General features: G+C 38.1%; 1 protein-coding gene across 1 annotated transcript; it reads right to left on the bottom strand.

Moving 5' to 3' along the window:
* Nucleotides 1-472: 472 nt before the first annotated feature.
* LOC306829420 (trypsin-like) lies at nucleotides 473-3,336 on the bottom strand (the record flags this gene model as incomplete). Its single annotated transcript, XM_079352462.1, has 6 exons — nucleotides 473-640; nucleotides 752-909; nucleotides 1,645-1,706; nucleotides 1,855-2,040; nucleotides 2,198-2,378; nucleotides 3,315-3,336. The coding sequence occupies 6 exons, from the start codon at nucleotides 3,334-3,336 to the stop codon at nucleotides 473-475; spliced, it is 777 nt and encodes a 258-aa protein (XP_079208588.1).
* Between the last annotated feature and the right edge of the window lie 7,470 nt (nucleotides 3,337-10,806).

The raw sequence follows: 10,806 nt of genomic DNA on the forward strand, positions 1-10,806 counted from the left end.
GGGGTTGGGGGGGTTCAAGTCTTTTTTAATTCAAAGATGATTGCATGACCCTGTAATCAAAATCAATATGTATACATGTGTGTCATTTTCATTGACAATGTAAGCAATTATTAACGACAAAAATTTTAAGTCATCTTCAATTTAATTAAATTTGCAAAACTTTGTATGAGATGGGTCTTAATGTTTTCAGTGTACAGGGATGTTACACGACAAGCAGATAACCTTATTCCTCTTGTTTTTCATACAATGACTGTCCAATTACAGACCTGATCTAAATTACTGTAGAGAAGTTGTCTTCTACACAACAGATGTAAGATTATAATGTAAACACCTGTGAATCAGAACTGTGAACTATCAACTATCAATGAAAAGAAAATCGAATATTAATCATATGAAATGAAGAGAAACCTGTTTTTCTAAATTAGAGTTAAATACCTCATGGATTACAAGACATTTTCTCATTAAGCAAATATTAGACTTGTCTTTGGTCTGGCAAAAATCGTCTGATCCATTGTAAGTAGTCCTGATGGCAGACGTCCATAAATGCTGCTGGTGTAGCGCAGGCTATTTTAGCATGACCAGTGAAAGAAATGACCCCGTAAATCATATTATTGTACACCACTCCTCCACCAGAGTCACCCTGTGAGAGGCAGTTTAGTAGTTACAAAAAAGTTGCATCATTTCTTAACATAAAGAAATAATCTGTTGGACTGTTGGAATTACTATAAGGTAAGAAGACATCCAAACTTACCAGAGATATGTCTACTCCAGCAGTGCGGGCACAGATCAGGTGTTGATAGCCATGTTCTTGATAAAACTGTGGAGCACCTCGCTGCAAACACTTTAGATAGGGCTGACAGTCGATGACCTCAATCTTTGCACATTGGAGGGTAGGTGACACATCATTTTCTGGACAAGAAAAGCAAAAAAATGAAAGTATCTATTTGTGGTAAAACATTGATTAAATATGTATTCAGAAAAAGGAAATGAACAATCCTCTGCTGTTACTCACATTTGTAACTTTATACAATCTTTATATTATTACATTATTTCAACTATCAAGGCTACAAGTTGTACTAGTTTATAAGACATGGCCTGTTTTGGGAGTTCCAACGTTTTTATTTTAAATAACTGTCTACCTACGTCCACAAAGTATTTACAGTGTAGTTTCTGTGCAGCTTTGTCTACCATCTGTTTTCATCTTTTGGAGTTTGAAATCCTGCTAGCTACTCGTCTGAGCCCTCAGCCTAAAGCAAAGTTGGTCGTTGTGACGTGCACTGCTCAGCCTGTGAACTCAAGCACCTCTGCTGGTCACTTGGTGTCTTTAACTGAGGAATCTATGCAATCAAACCAGCATCAATAAGGATGCAAGAATGGAGTTAAAAATGCATCTCCTACACAGAATGTTATGATTCACTTGGCTATTTTAAAAGAGATTCATTCAAAGAGATGTTTGTTGATTGGTTTTCCTTAAGTCATGAATTGGGTTGAGTTAAGTTCGAAAAGAAAGGTTGCATGCAGATTTAGTTTAATTCATGAGTTACATAAATATACAATATATATTTAATTCTAAGAATATAGAGCATTGTTTTACAGAAATAAGCAACATTTTAGACATACAAAGACAATGATCATCCTTCTTACGTCTTGTATTGTTAGGACCCAACTTTGTTGATGCATGACCTGCAATCTCAACCATGTCAGTGCTGAAATAAACAAGAATAACTTTTTCACATTTTGTTAATTAGCACTAAAACATGATTATTATTAATTTTTACTAATTATGACTCTTCTCATAATGAAAGTTTCAAATCTGGCTTTGAGACTTATTGATGTGGGAAGATCACAACTCACACATTGGGATGGCGGTCACAGTCAGGAAGTGATATATGTAAAAAGTGAGTAGGACTAGGAAGCTTCAGCAGCATGAGGTCATGGTCTCTACCACCATCATTGAAAATCTCAGGTGGATCTGTGATTATCACACCTTGTCCTGGATCTGGTGGCCCTGGATGCACACCAACAAATGCAGTGATAGTCCTACGAATAAGCAGAGGTGATTACTGAATGACTTTAAATACGTCACATTGTCACATCAGAGGTCCGTTAATACTGAACAGAAACATAAGAAATGCTATGTTTAGTTGGGAATGCTATCAGGAGGATCACACTTTTTTCTTTAATTTCACTCTCTCACCTTTGCCGGCAGTGAGCTGCTGTCAGAATCCATTGGTCACTGATCAGCGAGCCACCACACATGAAGTTATGGGTCCCATTGTTTCCTCTCAACCTCACATGGTACGGACGCGTTGTATCAGTACATGTTTGACCTCCAATGATTCTCTTCTGCAGATTCACTGCTGTGCTCACTCCTATACCTATATGAGAAAGTCTTCCACATGGTGACTGTGACATTTCCTATGATTCCTAACAGACCATTTTTAAAGTCAACAGTATTTATCACCCCCAAAAGAGTACATCAACATTACAAACAAAGAAATCTTTATGTGAATAAGCAGTTCACTGTAATTTAAAAATACTTTTTTTTTCTGTGTGAGCATTGACAAAGTTGAACACTTTGCACATCAACTTTGCATCTGTGCAATGCCTGCAGCACCTGTGTGTCCCATCAGACTTAGAGCTGTACGTTTACACTTACTGCCATTGTTTTCTCTTTTCTAGATCCTTGCTTGTGCTGGACTTGTTCTCTAAAGTACCTTGCATGGATAAAAACTTCTGCTACATGAATTTTAGAATTGTAGAACATATACACACTGTTTTCTTTAACAAATGCGTCTTTATTTTGAATGCCATCAACAATAAATGTATGAGAGTCTCATCAATATTTGCTGGTGATATACAAATGATTTAGAAAATAGTTTCTAAACTTTTGTAAGGCTTCCACTCAGACGTCAACTTGTCATTACTCCTCATCTGAGGAGCTAGTCTAAAAAGCTCTTGTACCAGTTAGAGATAAACTGTCTCAATATGAGCAGGTATGTGTGCAAGTCTTGCCTTACAGAGCGAGAGAGGACCCTCCAACATTTCTATTACAGCAAAGAGGATGCAGTGATGGGGGCTGTAAGCATCACCTGTAATTAATCTAACCGGGGTGGAAAACAGTATCAAGGGGTTTTAAAGTTGCAGTCGAAGCACGTCTGTACACAGTATCACAAATGAGCTGAACCCTTTGTTCAATTCTTCACACTGTATTTGTTTCTGTTAAAAAAAAAAGAGCCTAGCATGTTAAAGATTTTTGGCGACTTACCAGCCCACAGCAGAAGGAAAATACGTGTCATGTCACTTATCTTTACCTGATAGTCCTCCTAGTGCCATCGTGGTTCGTTAAATATATTTCCACACTGTCCTATCAACCCCGCAGGGACCAATCACCTCATGAAGGTTAATCTTTAAAACTCTATTGGCTACTATATAGTTTTTTCTCTATGCAAATTGTTACTTATCTCTAAACAGGTGTGCTGCCTCTACTTTACCTTTTTTCAACAGCAGGAAAATAAATGATTAACAAGAACGAAAGACAGAGAACCAACAAACACACTCTTCATCAAACTGAATACTAATACTAAACCTGGTCCACTTTTAAAGCCTCCACATCATGTACAGAGTCAAAAATCCTCAGTCACCGAACAGTATTCAAAGGGGTTTTTTTCAGCTGAGGGAACGTAAACACAATTGTATGCTATATTTTATTTAACCAGGAAAGAAAACTCATGGAGATTAAAAATGTCTTTTTCAAGAATGTCCTGAAACTCAGACAAAACAACAAGTAGTAAGGACCAACTTCATTTATGGAACAGCTGCAGTAAAGATATGAAAATATGTAATACATGAGGACAGTTCAGACAGCTTTATTTACATAGCAGCTTTCATACATAAAACCAGGCATCTCAAAGTCATTGACAAAACAGAGAGAAGAGAATATAACTTGAAAGAAAAAGATTCAAACATGCCCTATAGTTATTTTTTAACCCACATTAACAGAAGCTAAAACAGTAGTCTATTTAAATTTACAGGTCTGATGTTCCAAAGTCCTTTTGGCTTCTAATAAAGATCCAAAATATCTAATTTACTGTATGAATCTTACAAGCAGAAGGAGCATTGGTTAAGTTTTTTTATTTAATGAAAAAAATAATTTCTTAACATCGAGATCCCAAAGACTTCAAATGTTGTTGCCATGGTACATTAAAGGAAGCTAACAGTGCCTGTGCATCAGGGTTCAAAGTTTCACTCACATATTATGTACATATTAAGTTGTTAGAAAATCATCAAATGTCAAATCCTGAAGGTGTTTGCAACAAATCTAAATAAGATGAATCAAATATTGTGTATTCAAAGTGAAGAAATAATCAGACAAATTGTAATAAAAGCATTGCCTACAGCCTTTCACACAAATTAGTAACATCAACAATCATAGCCCATAGTGAATGTACTGCTGCAGTGGAAGAGAGCGGCTGATCGGGCTGTTTGTCTCTCTACAGTACGTGCAGAAACACAAATATTCCTGATCAGTAAACATATGATGTTATGACTCAGTTAACCACCTGCTGCGCTGAACCACAGTGTTCCTGATGCATTTAATGTTGTTATCACTGTAATCACAGGATGACGGTTTAAACAGCCTCCTCACTTATTGAACACATGGCATTTTCTGTGGGATGTAGCCAAACAGCCATTGAGCTTTTACTGCCTACAGAAATGTGACATTCTTTCTCAGAGGATAGCTGAAGCTTGTTTTTGTTCAACTTGTATTTCTGTATTTTAGAAAAATTGATATGTTGGATAAAGTCTTCAGATCTAATGCAGCAAAATCCGTTTGAGTTGGGGGTAGCTGAAATCAATGGTTGGGTTTTTGATCTAACAAAGCTTAGAGCTGCAAAACATCAGTTATATCATTTGCAGACACATATTCTCTTAACCGTTGAGCCGTTGCATCTTTTGCTTATTACAATTGAATTAATAAAATTACATATTATGCAGGCCTTCACGTCTTGATTGACAAGACAGGAAGGCTTGTACACACTTAAAACTTACACACACACCTAGAACTAATGTGAAGTAAAAGTTCCCGTCTTTAGACCACAGCTGTGGAGCTGCCAAGCTGCTGTCAATCATTCTTTCCATTCCTGTCATTCATACAGAAACTAACACGCACACACACACACACACACACACGCACACACATGCACACACATACACACACACTCTAACAACGCATGGAGTCACTGGTTTTGGACAGCAGGGTGTCAGCAGGGTGTCAGCATGACCCTGACCCCCGACCATGGGGCCCGTTGTTTTCCTGCAAGCCTAAACGACAATATACTGACATGAATGTTTACAGTAAACAATTTAGAAAATCACAACATGATGTCATGAGTTGGTAAAGATTTGTAACGATGACCATGGGTAGCATGCGTTTTATTTCTTTAACTTAAAAAGGACAAAACAGCCGACAGTGAAAACCACCTTATAAATGATACAAAAGACAGCAAGAGAAAGAAGGTTTTAAAAAGATGCATAGAGTAGCATCCCCCCAGTTCATCCTCTTGAATAAATTAGAGCCTATTCAGATGTGTTGTGTTTTAATCCTCCCAAAATGGATTAAACCCAGAGTTGAGTCTTGGCAGGTTGAAATGAGATTAGAGAAGAAGAAAAAAGGTGTTGCATTTGTAATAAAGTGAGGCGCCTCTGTATGATTTTTCTCCTACTTGTCTGTCTCCGGATTTTGAATCGACATGGGTCCAGACCACCACTGAAAGGATTTTTTTTTTCTCGACGTCATAGATGTAATTGGAAAGAAAATCTCTCCTTCTTAAAGAGAAAAATTCAATTCATTTGATTAGATTTTATTTTACCTTCCTGGCGTGACAGTGTAAGTGAGTGACATGCCCGTTGTACACAAAATGATGATTTTTCATTGATATTTATGGCCTGGTCTTGTCTCGGTCCTGGAGCACTCCGGTCTCGGGTATGTCATGGTCTCAATTAGTGTGGTCTTCACTACGACTCCAGCTAATAGTTCAACAGGGTAAAATCAGAGTTCAGCTGCTTACACTTTAGAGTGTTGTTACATTCTCAAAGATGTTCTCAAACCCGGGGAAACAGAGAGGCAAAGGCAGATTCATCCTCCTTCGACTCCTGGTTTCCTCACGCTTCGTTGACTCCATCTCTTAGCACTCTCACCATGTTTACACACTATGCCAAACAACAGCAAACAGATAATATGCTGCTTTAATAATGAAGATGACAAGAAAGTGTGCACTACAAAAATGTGTTGTACGTTTAATAACACATCTTGGCAAGGCTCATTATGTATTTTCATTATTACAACAAATGACTTCAGTAGAGTTTGACGAAGGCAAAAGTCACATATTCAACATGTATTGTAGGAAGAATTGACAATTTCTACTGACCTCATTGTGTGAGAAAGTGATAGAGGGCCTGTGGTTTAACCCTGAAGGCAGAGTTTAACACCTGCGTCATCAGACCGCTATGAAGAATAGAATGCCTTCAGGCACTTTGCTTTCAACAGCTTAGGGGGAGGAAAGATGCATTTATGGTCTATCAAGTTTATCTTCTTAAATGAATTAATTTATCACAAGAAACTAAAAAGAATAGCGAACATGCATGTATTCAATATAAGGTAAAGCATGAATCTGACATGGAATTATTTCAATTTAAGAGGCTGCCCTCCACACAGCTCTTCAGAAAGCTAATTCAATGCTGAAGTATGAACGAGTGCTGTAATCCAACGGTGCATGAAAAGTTACACAGATGAGATGGATGAAAGGATGTCTTAGCATGCAAAGCGCTCATTTGCATGGTTATATTTGCATGGTTATATTTGCATGCAGGGCAGTGACATGATAACTTTTGTGAGTCACTTCCGTTGTATTGTCACTGTCGGTCTCTGCTGTTACTATGGCTGGATTAATCTGCTAAAGACCTGGGGGCAGACTTGAGCTGTGACCTCTGTCCTTCCCCCTGTCTGTACAATGTGTGCAATCACTTCAACTCATCAAAGACTGACTACACGTGGCAGGTTCATTATATTCTCGCCAACCACCTCAAAAACATCCACTTCTCTCAACATTTCCACCACAGACTTCCTCGGGGTCAACTGGTTCGTCCAACTTTATAGGCCTAACATGTAATCATGAAAATGTGGATGGAGACATGATAAAGAACAGGAATTCACAAGTCTTGAGAAACTGTGCTGCTGAATGCATGTGCAGTACCAATAATTGGAGAAAAACAAGGATCGAGAAAAAAGATTTTTTTCGCTGCTGTTTAGCAAAAAGTAGGCTCCTATAGTTTGTGACTTCTTTCTTCTTTAAATGAATCATGCCAATGTTCACACTCACACACAGACAAACGCACACTCCTTGAAGGCCTTATTAGATGCACAACTATTGAGCTTCTCAGAACAACTTCAAGGGTCAGACATCTAGCAGGCATGGTTAAGGTGTGTGCAAGTCTGCTTTTATGCTGCAGCTTTTTTGCTGTTCATCATACTAATGAGGACAGGTTAATGTGTGAGAGAGAATAGAGAGAGGGAGGTAGGAAAAGAGAGAGAGAAAGCTGTGAAAGGTGTATGAGTGATATTTGACAAGACATCAAACAGCTTCAATTATTTCAGCACCCGGGGTGTTGTCCTCGTTATCCACTTAGAACACGTGCGTCCGAGTGTGTTTATATGAGTCGGTATATGTGTTTTATGTGAGGAGTTAACAATCCAACAGATGTTTCAAAAGGAGAGAGAGACAGACCAACCCTCAGAGACCGTTCATTTTATTGATCTCAGTGATCAATGAAATGATGGAGGAAGAGTCTCTCCTGTTCAGGAAGAACACTGACGACAATGATTTTGAAAATAAAAATATGGAAACAGCTTTCTAATTGTATTTGAATTGTGCAACACGTTAAGCATGTCTGGTTGATTGGGCTAGATAGAATAACATGTCAGTGGCTTTTAATAATATTACTGTGAAAAGCCTAGAGGCAATCTACAGTGTTTAAATATGAAGTCAATGTAATAAGTAAGTCAATGTAATCCTGCAATTCTTCGAAGAGGAACACCAGAAGTCATATACACTCACCAGGCGAAAAAAGCCCTTTTTACAGCAAAATTGCAGTTTCTTGAGAGTCCACTTGAGGCTGGTTGAAAAAGCCCAAGAGTCCATTTTAGGTCAATTAGGATCATTCCAATGTTGACTGCAGAAAGAGACATTTTTACAGCAAAAAACATTTTGTCTCAACATATACCTAATTACCGGGATCGTAAATATTGTGACAGAGCAGAGCACCATCGTAATGCATATGACTTTGGTGCACTTATATTCGTGTAAATCGCTTTACTGTGTGTGTGTGTGTGTGTAGGTGTGTGTGTGCGTGTGTGTGTGTGTGTGTGTGTGTGTGTGTGTATACACTTCCGGTCGGTCGACACGCTCAGTCTGCTGCTGCTCTGTATACTTTCATAAAAATATTTTCTGGAAACAGCAGACCAATTCCCGAACAATTCTGTCATGACAGTGGGCGGTAATGAACCGAGAGGACAAAAGAAAGGATCAAAGGTCAGAAAAACCTATTTCACAGCCCTGGACCTTTTATGCCAGGCTGCATGGATTTCTGGGAAATGTGGCCTAAAATTGCCCCTCATTGCTCTGCACCTTTAGGACCTGAGGAAACGATGGGTGATTTAGTGCAGTAAAATGGTGCTGGATGTATGAAAATACACCGAATCAACAAAATAGGTCCCTGGAAGTGCCACAGCACATTCAATAAATATTATTCACTAGCGACTGGATTTATTGTTTGTTGTGAGAAAAACGTCCATGTTCGACTACAGCAGGTCATCTATGAAACATGTTCTTTGAGCAAATATAATAATATAGAAACATGATGTATGTATTTATTTCATGCCCCTTTTGTACCAAACATCTGATCAATACATTGTACAAAAAAAGTGCTTTAGTTTTTACGTCTATGTTAGATAATATTTGGTCTTAATGCTCTGTTGGCAAATAAAAGTGTTACTATAGTATTTATGAATATACATTTGTATAGATATTTATCTTTGTCAAACACTTCAAGCCCAATTCATGTCCACCAAGAATTTCCCTAAGGATACAAGAAAGTGTATTGTATCGTTTTGTACAATATGTTATTGTTGCTTTTTGCTCTGTGTAAAAATTAAAATGTGTTACTTCCACATGGCAATAAATGAGTTTTGTTGATTCTGAATTGTAGCAGTTTTTCACAGCAAGTCAGTTTGTATGAATGGAAGACCGTATTACCTTTTTTGAGTGATAAACATTTCTAAATCTAAATCAACACAACATGAACAGGAATACATTGGCTCAATATGTATTCTTTCTGAGATCATTTTCTTTAAGATAAATTGTCCTTACTGATGGTTCGCTAAAACTGTAAAAGCCATTATGTTAATGCCTTCTGTCATTTGACCTTCTGTGGCTGTGAAAATAATCGTTGAATTAGCAGAAATGCTTCATGAAGCTAATCCCTCATGAAAGGTTACAAATGCAGAGATTTGTTTTTTCAGGTTTTCAAGTTTTTTTTTCTTTCAACTTTGACACCACATTTTCAATCCCGTCAGCGGTTGTTGTTGAATCGCATGCCCCATTTTCAGAGGCTATAGTCCTCAGAGCAAGAAGTCCTAGTTCGAGTTAGACCTGTGGCTCCTTTATCAAATGTAATTCCCCACTCTCTCTCTCTCTGACTCTATCCACCATCCTGCCTCTCTAATAAAGGCATCAAAAGTCCCCAAAATTAAAATGATGTTGTTTTTGCTCACACACCAAGCAGGCGAAACAATTAAGTGTAGGAATAAAGGAATAAAAGATTGATATCTTAGATTAAATAGATGTGATATTATATCATTTTCAGAGAATCTTTAGCTCTTGTTCTCTCTCTACAGGGAGATGGGGTGATCAAAAGATAAAAGCTATCCCCGTGTGAAGTCCAGAGTCTTCTGGTGGTGAAGTGAACTGATGATTGCCATGCAGGGCTAAAGAGAAAACGCATATGATCAAACTATGAAGACTGGAGGTCTGCAAAGCTGTATTTAAAAAGACTCAATTCAATGCTGAAGACTATATTTAAAGAAGTTTCTTTCTCAGACACTATTCTGCCCGAACTAATCCCAGCCCAAACTGGGCCTAGAATTAGACAAACTAGATGAGGACGGAGGGAGGATGGATGAGCGTGAGGGAAGGTAGGGTGGGTCGAGGAAATGTTTGTCAGTTACATTCTCAGAGAAGACTTGAGTGTTTAAAGCCCCTACAAAGTGCATGTCAGCTGAGGGAGATGGGGGAGTACGTGGCCTGTCTGGATGGAAATCCAAACTCTTGGCCAAAGCTACATTTGATATAGAAATGTATGATTTAAATTCTCCTGGTGCCCTCTTGTCTTTTTATACCAAGCCTCCACCTCCTTCCTCCTCGGTCTATTCTCCTCTTGTTTTGGACCCCTGCCAACTGGACTAAATCCATCTCGTTCACAATTGTGTTGAACTGTTTTATTCTGAGCTGCTGGGAGGTTTTTTATGTCCACCATACATTCTTTTTTTGTTGCATATTTCAGGCTGCACCAGCGAGGAGTTTGATGCCAAACACGGGCATTGCCAGCAGTTGGATTACTTTATCGAAGCTTTTCACTCTCAAAATCAATAATTCAGTGAATGATTGTGATGTTGCTGTTTTACTTTGCATATTTTAATAATAACATTGCAAAAAAAAAAAAAAAAAAGAGTTCATTTTCTCAGGAACT

Source organism: Symphodus melops (genome assembly GCF_947650265.1).
Source record: "Symphodus melops genome assembly, chromosome: 9".
In the NCBI taxonomy this organism is placed as follows: Eukaryota; Metazoa; Chordata; class Actinopteri; order Labriformes; family Labridae; genus Symphodus; species Symphodus melops.